General features: G+C 42.3%; 3 protein-coding genes across 8 annotated transcripts in view; 2 read left to right on the top strand and 1 right to left on the bottom strand.

Moving 5' to 3' along the window:
* UPB1 (beta-ureidopropionase 1) overlaps positions 1 to 13,621 on the top strand; it is a 38,235-nt gene extending 24,614 nt beyond the window's left edge. For 5 of the 6 annotated variants that reach the window (XM_080392301.1, XM_080392300.1, XM_080392299.1 and 2 more), the window contains 4 exons: positions 89 to 243; positions 3,063 to 3,142; positions 12,592 to 12,687; positions 13,212 to 13,621. In XM_080392301.1, coding sequence (XP_080248427.1) covers positions 89 to 243; positions 3,063 to 3,142; positions 12,592 to 12,687; positions 13,212 to 13,482 — 602 coding nt within the window. In that variant the 3' untranslated portion in view covers positions 13,483 to 13,621. Of the gene's footprint in view, positions 1 to 88; positions 244 to 3,062; positions 3,143 to 12,591; positions 12,692 to 13,211 lie in introns of all 6 variants that reach the window. The other variant, XM_080392298.1, reaches the window with a different exon arrangement.
* Positions 4,182 to 13,801, bottom strand: GUCD1 (guanylyl cyclase domain containing 1). Its single transcript, XM_080392893.1, has 6 exons — positions 13,630 to 13,801; positions 11,794 to 11,878; positions 10,141 to 10,306; positions 9,292 to 9,383; positions 7,425 to 7,666; positions 4,182 to 6,932 (listed from the first exon to the last, which is right to left on the bottom strand). The coding sequence occupies exons 1-6, from the start codon at positions 13,667 to 13,669 to the stop codon at positions 6,841 to 6,843; spliced, it is 717 nt and encodes a 238-aa protein (XP_080249019.1). The 5' UTR covers positions 13,670 to 13,801; the 3' UTR covers positions 4,182 to 6,840.
* Positions 13,802 to 14,058: 257 nt separating this feature from the next.
* On the top strand, positions 14,059 to 18,001 carry SNRPD3 (small nuclear ribonucleoprotein D3 polypeptide). Its single transcript, XM_080393002.1, has 4 exons — positions 14,059 to 14,206; positions 14,866 to 15,015; positions 15,769 to 15,961; positions 16,852 to 18,001. Exons 2-4 carry the CDS (start codon positions 14,890 to 14,892, stop codon positions 16,911 to 16,913), a joined length of 381 nt encoding a protein of 126 aa, XP_080249128.1. The 5' UTR covers positions 14,059 to 14,206; positions 14,866 to 14,889; the 3' UTR covers positions 16,914 to 18,001.
* The last annotated feature ends 1,185 nt before the right edge of the window (positions 18,002 to 19,186 follow it).

Genomic DNA, 19,186 nt, shown 5'->3' with positions numbered 1-19,186 from the left:
TTGAGCCAGGTTTTATGGGACACTGCATGTGAAGTTGTATACTTATTTGCATATCACATTAACATTCTTTTTAAAAAATTTCTTCAAGCACACCATGAGTTGGGCTATTTTTATGGCTCAAGTTACGTAGCTGCACCAGATGGCAGCAGGACCCCAGGTCTCTCTCGCGTTCAGGATGGACTTCTGGTGGTAGAGATGGATCTAAATCTTTGCAGGCAAGTCAGTGACAAATGGAATTTTAAGGTAAGCCTGCATATAAAGAAGTAGACTTACATATGGTATTAGAACAAACAAGATTTCATAATAATCTTACAATAGTTAGAAGGCAGACTTTTTTTTTTTTTTTTTAACAGTCTGAAGCTTAAATTGAACTAATTTGACAGGATGTTCTGGAGGCTAAAGGCATAAATGGATTCTGAAAAGGAGCAGCCAAATTCAGGGAAACTAGGCTAATAGCTTTAAATGAAAGACTTAACCTTTGGTCCTTAAGTGTGGATTGCCTGAGCTCCGAAGACTGCTAGGGGAAATGTGTGCGGTTTCCTTAGGCATTTGTTGCTGAGATGGGCCTTTGATCAGGCCTAATATGGTAGTTCTTTATATTCTTATAGGCCTTACTGGTCAGTTTTGGTGAAATTCACTGAAAACCCAAAATCAAAATAATCTTTAAGCTTCTGAGAACTTTCTGAATGCAAACTTATTGCAGTGTTAACTCCCTGAATTTCTGGATAGCCACAAAGAAAGAACTGTGTACATTAATCTCTGAAGCATCCTAACACACTTTTGAATTTATCTGTATCAGATTAAGATGGCTGCAAGCCTCTCCACGTGACTTTAACAAACTTATTTATTACTATTTTTTTTGTATTCTGAGATGGAGCTAATTTGGAACATCTTTCCTGAGGGTGTAATTTGATTTAATTTGCCCAGCAGCAGTGCTAGTTTAAGAAATTGCCACCTCAGCACTGCAGCTGCAAACCCTTCAGTTGTGCAAGTACAGGCTGTGTGGGGTGCTATGTTGTATATTGGTTTAGCAAGGTGACCAGATTTTTATTTTTATTTTTAAACAAACAAATGGCACTAGTTTCTTCTTTTAGTCTGATCAAGTTTATGGCAGGCCCCACAAATACTCTGTTGGAACAACAAATGAGGCAAGCAAAAGGAGAAAAGAGGTGGCAACTTCTTACATAGGCTTTTGTGATGAACAAAACATTTTGCTTACTTCTGTGGATGCAGGTTTTTTTGTTCTAGTCCTCAGTACTGCTACAGACTAGAATATTTCCTGTCCTCTCTTAAGATCAGCATGATTTGAATCCTAAGTAAGTAGGCTAATAGTCCTAACTCCTGGCTAGCAACCATCACAATGCAGGTTCTTCAGTGATAATCTAGTATTTAAAATAAGTAATCATTTGCAAGGAGTGTCAATTCTTGTACATAATGTTACTGCAAGCATACGTTCGTTTTATAGAGCTAGCTTATTTGGAACCACCTTATGCATTACAATATAGTGTAGTATATAATGTGTTTTGATTTCAATTTGATGCAAAAATACTTTTTTTTGTGGATTTGAAATGCTGAAAACTTTCTAATTGAAACATAGTAATTTCTTAGCTAGAGTTTTATTTCTTTGCTAATGCTGCCAATCCATATACAGAGACTAAAGACAAGAAGTAATTTCAGGTCATCTTCTGGACAGAATTGTATTCGTTATTTTACAGATACATGTGGTAGGTATATGGTTGTTGACATAGTGGAATGAAATTGCTGAGAGCTTCCCAGGTTTTTTTCAAGTCAGGCAGGCATTTAGTTTTGCTTTGCCACTGAAGTCTGAGGCCCTTATTGCAGAGTAGAGGTTTAGTGTGTCAGGAAGCACATGGAGCGTTGCTTCCAACACCTTAGTAGGGGTATCTGAACACAAGCAGTTGTATTGATTATGAAAAACAAACAGTAAAGGCAAAACACTGACCTTTAGCTGTTTTGTATAAATTGCTTACTTTCTGTTGTATTCAACTCTTGTGCTTTCAGCACCTTAGTTTTATGTTGGTGGTGTGGATTGATATTGTTGGTCTTTTGGCACATAAGGCATAGCTGTGGCTTTTGTTTATGTGACAGGGCATATCTATTTTCCTCTCATTTGTGGCCAAGACAGAAGTAATTCTTGCTATGAGGGGAAGGAGGAAGTATGAAGTCATCAGTTATCTGCAGAAAAACCCCTGACAGCAAGTAGGAACTATTTAACCTGCTCTGGTATCTGCAGTTTGTATTCAATGATGCCTGAAAGGGACATGAAGTAAAATGTCTTTGCTAAACTCAGAGCAGCAAAATAGTTAAATGAATTGGCCTCATTACACTCTGGCACAAAAGAAGTAATTCGTTCCTCTCAGGGCCAATGTTGTAGACTCTGCGTTTCAGAAGAGGATGATAGCACTATATAAAATGCTGTATTTCAGCCTCCTAGCTTACTGTATCACCCAAAGCAGTGATAGTGTTTTGTATTATTATTGGATAAAGTAAGAGCAGCCCAAATAACATCAGTGGCACATATGCAAAATTCGTGCTGGCAGCAGGGTTCATCGGTTGTCAAGGGCATAATATGAAAACATAATTACAGATACACTCCTTTGCCTTCATTGACATAACTTACTTTAAAGAGAATATTGTTGATGCATAAGAGAGGCAAGTCCACCTTTCACATTCAACTTTCAGCTATTCAGGATAACCAAAAGAGCCATAAGTAATGAGTCAGCGGACATGACTGTAAATGAAGGAGCGCTGCAAAGCAGGAAGGTGTTCATTTTAAAGTTTTACTCTATAGAGTGGAAATGCACTTCTACTCTTTTTTAGAGGTATAGCTTTAGGCAACACAATGCAAGTTCTTTTATAAAAGAAGTATATTAGTTTGTGCTAAGGCACTGGAGGTCTTGCATTTTGAGTTAATTATGATTTTACTGTTTGGGGCAATTAAATATATCATCATAAAAACCCCAAGTATATATAAATATTTTCTACTGAAGTACTTTCATAGCTCACTTAGAAGAACTGAAGCTTTGATTTTTCTTTTCCAGATGACTGGTAGATATGAAATGTATGCAGAGAAGCTCACTGAAGCAGTCCAGCCTCATTTTGTACCGAATATAATCCAAGAGTAAGAGAGAGCATCTCATTACATTCAAATGTTATGTAACAAGTTAAAAGGTTCTGATGGATGATAGCTTTACTGTGGATCACAAGTTATTGTTGTTGATTTAATTTCCTGTAATCAATTTTTCAATAATAGGATTCAAAAAAGCGTTAAGTAATTGAAAAATGGCTTCTTGGGGTTAAGGCTTTTTGTCATTTACTCTGGGTCCAAACTTTTGTCCCTTACTAGGAATGTACCCAGTAGGAATGCATTGATATAAAATGTTGATGAAATTTATTCAGTACCATGATATACTTTGATGGAGATAATGAATTCAGAGGACATAAAAAATTTTACATAAGCTTTGCATTGTGTGTCTATTTACCTCTGGTTTCCATTTTTCATCCTCTACTCAAATGCAGAATTCAGTGAGAAAGGAGGCATAAATTGTTTTCATCTGTTTTTTAAATCATGAACTATTGATGCAGTTCCATTAGAGCTAAGTAATGTCCCAGACGTCCTAGCCGAAAATCTATGGGTACTTTAAAGCAAGACCACTTTGGGTCTGTTTCCCTTTACACTATCTATTACAACCACAGTTGGACCAGTACCTTTGATGGGCCTCCCTCAAGGTACAGAAGTAGTGCTGCAGACAGATGGTTGCACACAGAAAGCCATGAGATGCTCTTAGGGATACAGATGTGTACTAAAAACTACTTCCCTGCAGCTGCATTCTGGTGGGATACTCAGTGTTTGTGGATTATACAAAACAGCGGTTGAATATGGATAACAACAATACATTTGCTATTCTCAGCTATTAGTTTATATTGAAATTTTGTTTTGTATGATTCAGGTGATGCAGTAGGTGTTCAGTAAGTGCAGAATGAATACAATTTACTGCCTACCAACTATGAATTTATAGCTGAAATAAATATTTGAACTATTTTTAATTTTTTTTCCAAATTACAATTTCAGCAGTGCCATTTTCAGTGGAGTATGTAACACATCTTCTAAAGATTTTCCAACATTTTTAATAATCTAGTTAATAAATGCACTTGCTACGTTATGTTACAGGGTTATCTGTGACTTTAAACCTTTATTGAGAATGGCTTAATTACAAATAAAAATATATTTATGTATAAAATCCCTGCATGTAAAATACCCCTTCCTTTGCTATTGACATCATGAAGGAAACAGTGACAAAACATTTTTATAAGTATTTTGATAGACAATCTTGTAATGGGAAACAAAGTTTCAGAAAATGCAGATGTTCTGCAGTAAGCTTTTTAATCTGAATTTATGTCATATAAATACTCAAGTCTTTTCACTTGGCTTTTGCTTCTTCCTTTCATCTCTCACAGCTATCTTCCATTTGGCAGCTATAAGAGATCCTGGTGAGATGGTGGAGCTCTCTCGTTGTCTGTATTGGCTTAAACAGCTTTGTTTTTTATCTTTCAGTTTTGTTCAAGTTGTTAAACACTGTGTACCAAACATTTAACAGTCAATATTGTTACATCTATCTCTGCACTTCAGAACACTTAGCATGCCCTTAAGTTCATGTTTTATGTAAAAGCTGAAGATTTGCATTCCCATAACTGAGCTAGTAAGAGGCTAAATATCAATTACAAGCCTTCTGTAAGAACTGGTTTTATTTAGCTAGCCAGGTCCGCTCTAAAATAAATCCCGTGAAGTTTAATGGTATTGAAAAACTACCTACCTGAAAATGCATGGGTTAATGAAGTACTCCATCAACCTGTAGTTTACATACCTGTTAATTAGTAACATAGCTAATACAATCTCTCTAAATCAAACATCATGAATTTGGACTTGGACATAAAAATTATCAGATCAGTAGCCTTCTGGTGATTTACTTTGGAGTTGTCGGAAGGCATTACCTGCAATATGTTTTATATTTTTTTTTCTGGGATTCTGCTGGTGGCACTAATGTACTGGTTCCACTACTCACAAACCACATCCCAATTTTTACTCATTTTGCAAGTGTAAGTACCAGAATGTATTCCACCTTCACCACTGATAAGGAAATTTTGATACAGTGAAAATGTCCTGTCACATACTTTTTGTTCAGAACTTTTTAAAGGCTATTCCATTTTAAATGTCTGTTACCATTTTTAGCCTTTGTACAAAGTAGCGCTCTTGATTCCACTTCCAGACACTTTTCTGTAAGTCAACAGCTGGTAAGTTTTCCCTTAGAAAAATTTTTTACCAAGCTGAAAGTAGATTCCTATTTATTATTTCCACCACTAAAATAACAATGTCCTTTTACTGTTATTCCATGCAGTTCCAGAACTTGAACAGCTCTTTTCCTAAAACCATGCCAAAGGTGTGGGATCTCAGTCTTAGGAGCAAACTAGAATTTTGCTAGCTTTACATCAGTATTAATGTTTCTACCCACTTCAGCATAGGCAGGACTGGAGATGAAGACTTGTAGGAAGCTGCGATGGATGAATCTGAACTGGGTGGCTATTTCTTACACTTTACAGTACTCATCAGCAAAGTGATTAAACCCAGGTAATACATGAAAGGATGATGAATAAGCTGCTAACAATTTCACTTGATAATGTCTGAATACAGTAACTCCAACTTAATCCAAATACAGCTATGGTATAAGAGCTAGAAAAGCTGAGTTCCTGTCTTTTTACTTGTATTCCCTCTCAATTGATTTCAGCTCTTCTTAGAAGGAAGGTCACTGAACTAATACCCATAGGAAAATTTGGCTCAAATTATGATTCAGCATTTTAGTTGCAATCCAGTATATGCTGTCAGATATTCACAGTTTACATACAGAATGTATACCATGAGGGTGGACGATCATTTTCTGTATTTGCTTAGTAAGTTTAAAATTTGTATTTAGAATGGATTCTGCAGGAAATGGCACATGTGGGTGGCATGATGTTCAGAGGTTTTTGCAAAGAGCAATAAAAGACTTCCAGGTACAAATAAAGTATAGTCACTTAAAACTTCTGGGGCAATGCAGAGCTCTGAGCAGTCATCCTAGGGGATTTAGCCAAAAGAAGTCAAGCTTGTAGTAGAGGGGAACAATACCAATAACTGCAATTCAAAATTCAGTGCAGTGGCATAAATGCTAAATCTGTGTAAGGTGAATTTGGTACAAGGAAAGTTTCCTTGAGTAAATGTATTTCATCCTACAATGCAGACAATACTGATGAGCCAGCAAGGCATTTTTTGTTATTTAAAAGTGGTTTAGGTTAGTATTATTTTCCTTCCATGATACCCTGCTGAACCTCTAATCCCTAGATTTAGGATGAAGATCAGCCCTTGATGCTTTGACAGAAAGAGAGAAACAGGTATTTACTGTATTTTTTTCCCCCTGGTTTTGTTTACCTAAACCTATGCATGTGTTACCAAGTGCTTTTTTTTCATGCGTTTAATTTGAAAATAAGCTCAAAGTGAACAGACTCTGGGCCTGTATTTTAAAACTGCTGTCAAATGTGCAACGTTGAAAATGAGGGGAAAATAAAACCCAAAAAACTAAGACATACATTGCAAAATCAGATACATCATCAGGAAAAAAAAGGTAAAGACAGCACTGCAATATAGTCCTATCAATGTCTATAAAGCCTCCCTTGTTTAAGATCCCACTGCATTTCAGGAGCAAGGTCTCTGCAGGGGGAGTCCTGAGACAAGCAGCCAGCTGCCATGCAGACTGCACAGGAAAGGACCAGAAGTATCAGGTGTGGATGTCAGCTGTCTGCGTAGATGAAAAGAATATCTTCATCAGTGCCATAACTTGTCCTGGCTTCCTCAAAGTTACTAATGCTGGTGCAGCATGTTCCTGTTAAAGAGGAACAAACTGTTAGTAAAAATTCAGAAGATTTTGCCTGTGGAAAGCTCTTATACTGGGTCTAGCAGCCTCTACAAAGAAAAGTAAGTAGTATATGGACTGGACCTGTCAGCTTAGGGTTACAGCTTTACTCAGGTAGATCTCTTCACGTCAAAGGCAGTGCTCACGGAAGTAATGCTGTAAATAGGTACCAAATTGGCCATCCTGTTATACTCTGCACACAGGAACAATTCAGCATCTCACACTAACCCACGTGAAAGCCAAGCAAGTTTGCTAGAATGACTATCTTGATGCCTCCAGTAAATCACAGCAAAAAATGCAGCACTGATTTAATTAACGTGGCAAAACCCCTTCTGACAAATTGGTTAGTGATGCTAGAAATACATGCACACTATTAGGGGAAGTCCAGCTGTGGCTCTGTGTTACAGACATGTTAGTAATGCAGTGGCTGAGAATCCACCCAAAAGGAACCAGGCTACTCACGGTCAGCATAGGCAGGGTTGTTGTAGTAAATACTCCCTGAGGCTTTGTTGTAGCCACATAACACAATGAAATGGCCCTGATAATCAGGATTCCTGCAGAAGCACTTCTGTCCAATGGGAAGGAAGCAGCAGTATTTGACAGGACTTGAGCAAAGATCACACAACAGCAGGACTGCATTCACTAGGACGATGGCTATGTGACCTTGGGACAGATGGTTTTGGATGTCTTGAACAGTTACTGTGCTGCAAAAAAAACCCCGAAACCCAGACATGCTTATTAACAAGTTTGGGAAAGAGACTGGTACACAATGAAGTGTGTGATGTGGGACAGTACTTATGACGTGCAGCTGGCATAGTTATTTTTATACCACGGGTACAGCTTTTTGCTGTTAAACCCCACAAGTTTTGCTACAGACAAAGCCTGACAAAACCTCTGTCATTCAAGGCCTTTTGATTTCATTGCTGCTACTGAAAGTGCAGAGCAACATCTCTAGATTCTGCAGTAATATAACCTTGGAATGTATTAGATGCCCCGGAGAATAGTATTAAAGGAGCTGGCAACTCACTCAGTAACTTGAGATACTTCTGTTGTGGGAAAATCAGAAGTGAAGTGTTCTTAGAAAACCCCTGCTCTTAGAAAAGCTTATCTCTGAAGTACCAAATCTTTATTGACTGAATGGTTAAAGATTGTATAATCACTAACCAAATTTGCTTCTGTCACACAGGAGTGTGTTTCTCCCAGTTGCAGTTTTGGACTACCTGATGCTCTTGAGGCTTTATTTCTGTAGTACCTCCTACAGAGAATAAGATAAACCAAACATAACCTATAATCTCATCTGTTAAAAGCTGTCCTTTACTGAGGCAGATGGTGTATTCCATATGCATTAGAAACTCATCCCTTGGATACATTCCAGATGTCCTGGCTGTGTGCACCTCAGGTGCTTTTTAATCTTTTCCAGCGTTGCTTCTCCTCTTTGATGCCCCAGCCTCAGTACTGCATGGGTAGATAACGCCCTCTGTCCCTGCCTTGATCAAGGCCACAATTTTAAGACTGCTAAAGCAAGATGGACTGACTGTCCCTTCTGTCCTGTCACAGCTCTAGTTAAACAGATGGTACCATACAGACTCCGTGTATGTTAAGAAGGACACTTAACGATTCTGCTAAATGAAAGCTGCATTGCAGCATTCAAATGCTGTTGTGGCTGCCTGGTACCCTAGTTTCTTCCCTTACTCCTAATCATTTACCCCACTTTGACAACAGAGATCCAAATCCAGCTTCACTACAAAAGGTATGCAACTCAAGCTGAACATGGATGCTTAGTTATTTCCCATGTGTAATATCACTGTCAGTTGTGAAACAATTCTGCAGTTTTCCCCCTTCTCCTGGGGTTGTGGTTCTTTCATGGAGGTTCCTTATTTCATGCTCCCCTTGGCAAAAGCTTGTATGGTAGCTTTATCTTTGCGTGTCTGTCTAGGAACAGAGAGCTATAATGTTTGCATAGGTTTGGGAACAATGGGTTGTGTGCCCATGTAGCACTCCCCTTAATTCCAACAATGGCCAATTAAGAGTGCTGTAGGCACGCCCTACTGGCTAATTTTAATGGAAAATCAAATTCAAATCATAAGTCGACTCCTGTCAGCATTGTCAAATCACTTATTCTGTCGTGATTATTTTTCCTCGAATTTCATTATTAACTCTTGATGTCCATATTTTTTTTTTGACACAGATACAGTAGAAAGACTGTAATTCACAAAAAAGGCTCAGGGCTTGATTTCAGTCTCTTTCACCAGTTTAGCTTGGTGAGTCCAAGAAAAGCATGGGGCCCACAGAATCTCCAAAGAGAAAGGAAAGAAAACAATATGCTTACCACTTCTCCACCAACACCTTGCAGGCTTTGGCTTGTGCAAAGAGCTGATTCACTCGATTCTCTTCTGTGTCAAAGTGCTTCCTGTAAAAGGACTGTGGAGATAACAGAAGTTATGAACTGGAATGATGTTTACCTTAGGTAATCCACCATTTACCATCCTTGCTAGCAAGGGCCTGCGTAACTTGGAGATCTGACTATGGGATAAGAGATCTCTCCCTTAGTTCACTGGTAACAGGATAAGAGTGCCAGCTCTCATTTATAAGTTTAAATTCACTCCTGTCAGTTACTGCTGTAATTTCTATCCAGTGGCTATTCAGCTGCCTCCATGAAAGAAGCCTGTCTGGTTTGTACTGCGCAGGAGCTTGCATTAGAAGCGCCACCACTACTGCAGGCCCTCATGGGCCCCCTTGTTGGCAGTCATGAAGAGGCCAGGCTCTCACTGGACACGGGCGCTGAGTTCCCCTCTCACCTCTAGAGGTGGTTCTTCCAGGTCAGGGCTGAGGCACGGTGGTGGGCAAAGCGTGGAAGCTAGCACTGCTGCTGCCCAGGCTGAACCTGTTCTGTAGGTAGAGGGCTTCAGTCTCTGAGGCTGTCAAATAGGCTGGAACCTTTCAACAGCACTACGTGAAAACTTTTTAAAAAATTCATATTATGGCATCAGAGATATGTAAGATATGTGGGATTGTGTCTAGCCTCACCTTTGGAACGGATTTCTGCCAGTTTTGGCAACAGGCAAACCTTATTTACAGGAACTGTGGTTAACTGTCAGTAACACAGCAGGGCTTTTATAGCATGACATGCAGGGCTTTTAAAACTGTCTGCTGCCTCCCAATAGCTAAGAACACTAACCTGATTTTTGTAGCCCTTGTCCACTCCAAGCGTCTGGGTGCAAAATTTATGCTTAACACCGAAGTGCCGCATTAGGTAGGCCAGGTCAATAGTCCAGATACTCTTTGTTAACTGGAGTTCCTGGATGGCTTTCTGAAATTCATCGTTGTCCAAATGATTCAGGTACCTATGGTATCAGGAAAGGCAGGGGAAGGGAAGCAGAGATCTTAGGGGAAGCAAAATGCATGCTGTAGCCCAAGCCTCCACATCACAGGGCATTAAAACTGAAATGATGGGCTTGGCTAAGAAATAACAAAAAAACCAAAACAAAACAAAACCCCAACCCACAAAGGAGCCACAAATTGAAGGGAAGGGAAGGGAGCAGGGAATATTTAACTGAATTTATTGCTGACTTTTTTTAAAATTGGAACTGATGGGTATCTTCACTGTTTTATAGTGCTAGAAGTGTACAGGTGCTGTACAACAGGCAAGCTATACTGAGCAAGTATAGAACTCTGTCCTGAAGGGCTTACAGTCTAAATGTACAAGCATATTAGAGCAAACACAGAAGTGTTAAAAGACTAAAACTTGCTTCACGCAAGAGATGGATTTCAGAAGGAGAAAATGTAAAGGAAGTTGGTAAATATTCAAAGGAGGCTTGTCTTGGGCACTGATGGCGCAAAAGGCAATAAAGGGGAGATGAAGTCAGGAGGAAGCTTGGGACAGATGGCAAAGGGGTGCAGAGAGGTGGTTACAGAAAGTTCAGGAAGTCAGAAAACAAATGGAAGTAAATGGAGGGGGCGGGGGGAAAGGACTGGAATTGAGGATGCAGGCCAAACAAGGTCAGATCAGCAGGGTGAGAAGATTAATCTTGGAGGCCAAGTTTTGGGCAGACTGGAGTGGCAAAGAGGTAAAGGGAATAAAGAGGCAGAGGTTACAGTAGTCAAGATGGGAAATTACCAGCACACGGACTAACGTCTTGGCAGAAGGGATGGAGAGAAATGAAAATCTTCTGCTTCATATCTACTAAGTGGACATCTAAATAGGTATTTCTCCTGCACCTAAGCTCATGTTCCTCTGTGGAAGGAAAGAGGAGTTCAGCAGGACAGCTACTAGTTAAAAGAAAAACCAAAACAAAACCAAAAAAACCCAAAGGGCAATACAGTGCATCGTCTGAAATTGAAACTACTCCTGGAACAAAAGCACTCATCCCACAGCCTGGGGGCTCAGCAGGACAGAGGTGGTACATACTCATAAACTGGGATATACCTGCCCGTGACTTGACAACACAGAGAGGAATCGGGTGAATTGCTGCGCTACGTATCAGTTCTGAATTGTAACCACAGGAAAGAGGGATAGCTTTTTATCAGCTTAAACAGGCCATCCTGCAAAGTTCTTACAGCTGATCAGGTATTTTGCCTCTGTCAAACCAGTCAATTATTCAAAAGGGTCTGAAGTTCATCTTGGTTTATATTTTCCCTTGTTCCTGCTGGAGAGCTGTGCCAGGCCCAAGCAGCAGCAATTCTCCCAGGGTTCCTGAGAATAAGTGCTCTCATAAGGCTAAGTTAAACTCAAAGCTGCTTCAAAACACCTCTTCTCCCTGGACATTGCCTCCTGCTACCCCTCCCCATGGGACAGGATCTCCCGCCTAGTCAAACCAGAAGAGTCACTTACTGAAGCACCATCCTGGAGCAGGCTAGCCCACAGTCCCAGTGGTACAGCTGCTGAATGACTGGTACTTTCAGCTGGATGCAGTCAACTGTAGTGGAAACACCCCATGGTGAGTAAAACACAACAGATGTCGATCCACACAGGAACGTTTTTGCCGTACCTCAGCATTAAAAGTCAGCTTGTCCTCAGCACTCTAGTTGCAGAAACTTGGGAACTTTTTTTTACTTTATCTGATTGGCAGGTGTTTTTTTCTTTCTTAGGGGAATGTAGGTTTGCTATTTCTGTACAGTTAAGCATTTGGTTTCATATCTTACTCCTGTACTGTTCCATACCTGGATCCTCTGCTCTATGGTCTACTCCATATTCCTCTGGAAGTTTCATTGTATTCTTTTTTCCAGGGTGACATAACTGCCAGCCCCTAACTATGAAGCTGTATCCCCTCCTAAAAAACAACAGGCAAGGCACAGGTATTCATCCTTTCTCTTGTACCTGAATGTATTTCTGTGCTACAAAAGGAGTTAGACCAAACCATGAGAAGACGGACACAACCACGATCTCTAGGCATTGATCTCTTACAAGCCCCACACATTTGAGCCTTTTCTACAGACGTCTTTTTCCTCAGGAATTGTAATTTACGTGAGTAATTTTAGGTTAACAAAGCTCACAAACAGCACCAGTTGGTCTGTTGTATTAACTCCCTCAATAATTCAACAAAGGGAGAGGGAAAAAGAACAATCTCTACCAAAAAGTCCCAGCATACAAGTAATTTCATCCTGCTGGCCTCTGTTTTTATTTTTATAGGGTCAGCAATGCGGCGGTTTCAGTTTCAGAAACGCCCCAACCACTCAAAGGACCTGAAGAGTTGTGCCTGTTACTGCTACTTCAATGTCGATCAAGGCAAGTTAATTAGAAAGGGCTTTTCTCAATAACCTCACCTTTGATCTAGAAAGGACCTTTGAAAAGTTGTGTTCACACAAGGTCAACTACATTAAGATGGGATTAGAAACGCATTTGACATTTGGACTGCTCTAGTTTTGATGTAACATTATTTATATAACTTTTTAGATAATGTTTGTAACCTTATATTATTTTTAACAAAGCTATAGCCTACTGTAGGGGTAAGCCAATATAGATATTCTGGATGCTTTCCAAATATTTTTTCATAGTTGTGCCACTGTTGAACTAGGATTTTGGAGAGTGGCATGCCCATTGCTATATTCAGTCTTTTTAGTTAGAGGAAGGTGCTCTTAAGTGTCCTAAAACAAAAATGAAAACCCAGTTCCCAGATTCTCCTCAAACCAGGATCTCAGATTACCTTGTAGTCATTTTTTTGGCACATTATGGTCCTGTTCCCTTTTTGCCAATACCCAGGGTCTCTGTCAGGTCCCAAGAGTAACTGAAGAGGGACATGTTTTCTACAGGAAGGCTTCCAAGGGGAGTAACTTTAATTTTCCTGGATGTCCAGCTTCCAGCCATCCCGCTTCCCAACACACCCAGAGTTCTCCGGCGGTGCCTGCCAGCTGTCCCGCGGTAAGGCACAAGCCGGCCCGTGCCGCGGCTCTACGTAACACTGAACCCCGGCTCGGTGCAGCCAGCCTGCCGGGGGGCCACCGCGCTGCCGCCGGCGCAACTGGCACCTTCCCGGCCCCGGGAGCGCGGAGGAGGCCCCAGGACCTCCCAGGGGGCCCCTGAGAGCCGCCCGCTGCCCGGGCCGTGCCCGGCTCCCCCCCCCGGAGCGCCCAGCGGAGGGCTCGCCTCTGCCCCGCCGGCCGCCCGCGAGGAGAACGGCGGCGGGAGGCGGCCGGGGCCGTCCCCGCTGCCGCGGCGGGGCGCACTGACCTGGCGGCGGCGGCTCCCCAGGCTCCCGGGGGCTCTTCATGGCGGTGGCGGGGCCTGCCGCCCGCTCACTGCCGGCCCCGCCGAGCCGGCCCGCGGCGGCTCGACATCCCTCGGCGCGGCGCTGGCTTCTTCCGGCCCCGGGGGCGGGGGCTGCGTGGGGCCGGGCCCCGGGGCGCCTGCCCCGCGCTGGCGCCGCGGTGTGTGGGGCGGTGGCCGGGCGTGGCGGTGGGCAGGGGCATGACGCGGCGGGCGGGGGCCGCGGGGCCGCGGGCTGGGGTGCGGCCTGGGGCGGGCGGGGAAGCGCAGGGCGCGCCGGTGGCCAGCCCTGCCCAAGGAGCGCGGCGGCGCCGCCGGCGGGACGGGGTTGTCCCCGGCCGGCGGGACAGGACTGCGGCGGAACCGTGGTGCCGCGGCAGCGCGGCCCCAGGCGCCCGGGGCGGGAAGGGAAGGGAAGGGAAGGGCAGGGCCTGTCCTGCTGCCACAGCCGCCTTCCGGTTCCGGCGCGCGGTGCACGGCGGGAAGCTGGAGGAGGCCATTAGGGGAGAGCGCGGGCCCGGGCTGCGGCGGCTGGCGGGCGGTGAGTGGTGGGGGGTCGGCCCCGAGCGCGGGGCCCCGGCGCGCCCCTGGGAGCGGCAGCGCGCTTCGCCTTCTCCGGGCCCTGCGGGGGAGTGTCCGGGCCGCCCCGCATCCCCTGGGGCCTGTGGGCTGGTGCGGGCGCCGGGGCCTGAGGGGGTGAAGCCGCCTGCGCACGCCTCGGGGGGTGCGGCGGGCCGGGCCCGGCCCGGCCCTGCCCTGCCCTGCCCTCGGGGCAGCGCTGAGGCGAACGGCCTTTACTTGAGGGAGGACCGGTGGCCGGGGCTGTGGTGTGTGCCAGTGGAGTGGCCGGGCTCCCTCGTGGTGCAGCCCGTTGGGTTCTGCCGTGTGCGAGCCGGGCAGGCTGGCTGTGCCGCTATGGGCGCGCCTGGGGCTCGTCTGTGTGAGGCGCACCTGGTGGCATGCGTGGTCTGTTTGGTGTTTACAATTGCCTAGATCAGAAAAGACCTGGAAAAGACTTAACTTTTGCTGGGCTTTTAAGACTCTTATTCCTGCGGGCATTTTTCTAGAGAAAATGTATTATCAAAGTATATGGTGTGCTTGGGCAAGAGAGTCAGTGCTTTACACTGGGAAAGATTATAGATTGTGTAGGTAAAACCTAGTCTACAATTTTCTCATCCTTTGTTCTCTTTGTTGTCTCAGGTGTAGAGCCACAGCACTGCAACCATGTCAATTGGAGTGCCAATTAAAGTCCTGCATGAGGCTGAAGGCCATATTGTGACATGTGAGACCAATACTGGAGAAGTTTACCGAGGCAAACTTATTGAAGCTGAAGACAACATGAATTGTCAGGTATACCTGCTTCAGAAGGATGGAGGGAAGGCTATCTGATCTGTGCCTGGGAAGGCTGGTAGCTAGCTTATTGGCAGCTTGACTAAAAGACTATTGCTTTTTAGTCTTGGAATAAAGGAAACTACCGCTACACATACACTGTCTTACCATAATGAAATGGATTCAGGATTAGTGAGCGCTCCATAGAGGCCAGAGCTTATTCTTCCCAGGTTTTGGGTCAGATTGGGCATTCCTGATGATAGTATCAGAGTTCTTAAGATTCTGTTCTGTGAACAATTTTTCCTGCTGGGGTTCTTTATTTAAAGTCAGTGAGCATAAGAATGAAAAAACCTTGGTTTTAAAATTTGAAGCCTTTTTTAATGCATGCTATTTTAGTTATCCCAAGAGGGCTTAATTTTGATGGACTTTAGGCAAGTTATTGTTGAAATCAAAATGCTTCCTTCTAGTTAGGACTAGAACAGCTTTATTACAACTGATCCAATACGAGAAAGCAAAACTAACAAAGGTAATAAAACTAACTTGAAAACTGGAGAGAAAGTCCTGGGCCTGCTTGAATAGTGGCAGGCATAGGAGTATGCTTAAGTGGTCCTGGATGTCTCGTGTTACAACTCCAGTTGAGGAAACACTATGCTTGGGAAGTGTTTGCTTTGGTACTTGAATCCTGGCTGTATATTCTGTAAGCAAGAGAAACAGGAATTCAGAACTGTGCTAGAGGCCTCTGTGAGCCCTGACTAATCTTTACTTTCTTTCCAGATGTCCAACATTACAGTGACATACAGAGATGGACGAGTGGCACAGCTGGAACAGGTGTACATCAGAGGTAGCAAGATACGGTTTCTCATTTTACCAGATATGTTGAAGAATGCTCCTATGCTAAAAAGCATGAAGAACAAAAACCAGGGTTCTGGGGCTGGGCGAGGAAAAGCAGCTATTCTCAAAGCTCAAGGTGGGTACAATTTATTTATATCATCTGTGTGGTGTCTGTTCATCTGTTGTCCCCCTCCATTTTGCTGTAGAAGAGCCGGAAATTTAACTATTGCTGAGGACACATAAGCTGTAAGAAACTGAAAGATTACTGGCTCATACACTGGTTTTCTGTGTATTTCATCTTATGGTGGGAGTCAAGAAACTGTCCAATTACCTGAATATATAATCTTGATGCTACTGTAATTTAGATATAGTGAGTAGTTGTGTTAAATGGAGGCTTTTATATAAACTTTGTCTTCTGTTTTCCAGTGGTTGTGGCCACTGGCTGTTTGGAGTAGTGAGGGAAGGATGCAGGTGCTGTTGTTAAGCTTTTGTAGAAGAACAAATTCAGATGTATTAAGATGGTACTTAAAACTACTGGGAAACTAATTATTAGCCACTATTTAGTTCACTCTCGTTTGTACCTTTCCCAGGGGAACAATCTAGTTATAACAAGATTGAGCAATAATGGGCCACAAAGTCCTTGGTTAACTCTAGCAAATGCAGGAAGGTTACACAGGGGAGTAACATCTGTTGAAACATATGGAATTCTGTTGCAAAACCTTGGAAGAGTGTGGGGTTGTAAACCTTTTGGGCTATACAAATTGTGCGTCAGTTCAGGAGGAGCACAAAGCATGTGAATATTCACTGCATCTGATCTAAGTAGCAAGACTGTGTAACCGTTAGTTCTGGTTCTTCTTACAAAAAGCTTTTGCTGCCATACCGCTTTCTGAACCTTCCTAGGATAGCCTTGTTTCCTTGCCTCTAAATCAGAGGCTTTGAGTGTTGTTTGTGGTTTGCTTGTCATTTGTTGAGATAAAAATGCAGTTATGTCAAATTCATGTCATCCCTGGTGTTTTCTTTCTTCAGTGGCTGCAAGAGGAAGAGGCCGTGGTATGGGCCGTGGCAACATCTTCCAGAAGCGAAGATAATTTTGGTCTTGACAGACATGCTTTTTTTTTTTTTTTTTTTTTTATTAGGGAGTATTAACTTGACTACATGTGCATTGGTATCAGCTTTGTTTAATAAATATTTCTGACAAAAACTTGTCTGTTCTTACATGACAGGACTCCTCTTGGGCAAATACATTGTAGGTTGATATCAAACTTAAACCAGCTTTCTCTGGAAAACGGTGGACTTATATCTGGATTTGACTACTTTGTATGGTGCATTGAATTTAAAGATCATGTTTCCTTTTTCTTGTGTAGTTCTTTTGTCATTCATTCTCCGAAGAATTAGAAGGCTCTCTTCATGTAGAATTTTTAGTACTATGTTTTAAAGCATGCTAGCAGCTGCATTTATGGAAAATGCAGCTTCCTGAGAAGCAAAGCACTATGTTCTTTTGCTTTATATGGACCTACATTAGATAGAGGCCCATCTTCAGATCTGTACATTGAGCTTGTATTCTTGTGTTTATTTTTCTCTTTAGATACGGGGAGAATTTTTCCTTAGGAACACACAACTTTTATAGCCTGAGTCTATATTTGCAGTGAAAAATTCTGTTCTAACTCTCATGGTAGTTTTTCCCTCTGCGTGGGGAAAGAAGAGGGAATATACAATAGGCATTTTCAAGGATAAAGTTGAAAAGTTTTGAAAGGTGGTGCAGGTGTATGGGAAAAGTCTTTCACATGGTTAGCCATTACATACACTTCAGTACAAATGCTGATCTTTTGAACAAAACTTAGGATCAACTTTAGCTTTTGGTCTTAACATCTATACACAGTCCTAAAGATCATCAGCTGATCTGCACGAAGCCAAACGCATTGATAACTTCAGTTTATTTTGCTAAAGGTATAGTGTGGTTGTTCTTACTGACTTAAATGGTTGAAATGTTTAAATGTAACGCTTCTGTACCTAATCACATACTTGCAAACAATCAATTTATTGGTCTGTACATGTACAAAATAGCTAGGCCTTGCTTTTCTGCTCTGATGCTGTGAAGACTTCCTTGTGTGCAGACATGAAAGTTGAACTAATGTATTAATTGTTAAGTTGTAAATAAAGCTGTTATTTGGTCTCATGTCACTAGAAAAACCCTGCTACATGTTCTTCTGGGTTGTAATGATGCTAAATATTTTAATTAGAAACCTCCTTAAAATGTGTTTAAGGTATGCTTGAACTTAGCGTAAGATGACACCACAATGTTGGGTTTTTTTGTAGTGGAGACTGAGGAACTTGTCCAAAAGATAAGACAGTTTTCACAAAGCCCTGCTTCAACATGGCGTGAGTCATGTTCATATAGCAGTAATGCTTTCCTCAAAACAGAATTTTCAACTTAAAATGAGCAATTTGGGGCTTCAGTAATGACATTAAACCATGTCATTCTTCAAATTGACAGTCACCTGGACGAGAATGGTGACCAATACCAGTTGATTAGGTAGCTTCCCTCTGAGAGCGGATCTGCATAAGATAGAGGCAAGTAAAACTGCACTGGACTATGCAAACTACAGCCTTTAATCACTAGTAGTAATAGCTGTTTGTACTGTTTGGAATTATTTAATTGCTTTGGTTCTAGCTCTTACTGTGGGAGTGAGAGAAGACACACTTCAACAGATTTTCCTCCCTATGCTTAACTAAATGCTTCTGAGTTTCAGAAGATTGTTTTGAGAAAGACCATCTCAAAAAACATGGTCCATTTTGAGTGTTCATACTAGATGCCCACTGAGACTGATGTTCTTTAACAGACAAAGGAGAAAATAATTCCATCCTGTTGGTGTGTCATGAGATTCATGGTAAGAATTGACCTGTTTGCTTGTAATATCTCATGCTGTAATGCCTGGGATCTCTGCAAATGGGTTGGTAGGTAAGAATAGATATTTCTGTTCACATTCACAGGCTTTGCTCATTGCTATATGCTGACATACAAGATGTCTACTTCCCTAGTTGGTAGTATTATGGCTACTTGAAATGTCTTTTATTTGCAGTCTTTTAACTGGGTTTTATTGCTTTTACATCAGGCTTGTGACCGTGTTGCTAATCAAGTGAGAATTTTTGTGCAGTGGAGTTAAGCTACCATCAACAGGCAGAACAGGAATGGCACCGCACATGGTTACTTTCTGTATAACTTATGTCAGGTATCTGCTGCAAGATTTTATAGGATGATTCTTCAGCTGGAACTGCCTTCTCTTCCAAAGCCAACACCTGATAGAAACCTGAGATCAGTTAGTGCAACAATTAATTGCCATAAACATAAACTGGTATAGGA

This window comes from Falco punctatus, assembly GCF_963210335.1.
Source record: "Falco punctatus genome assembly, chromosome: 1".
Classification (NCBI taxonomy): domain Eukaryota; kingdom Metazoa; phylum Chordata; class Aves; order Falconiformes; family Falconidae; genus Falco; species Falco punctatus.
The sequence above is the reverse complement of the archived record's forward strand: the minus strand, read 5'-3'. Positions and strand labels throughout refer to the sequence as shown.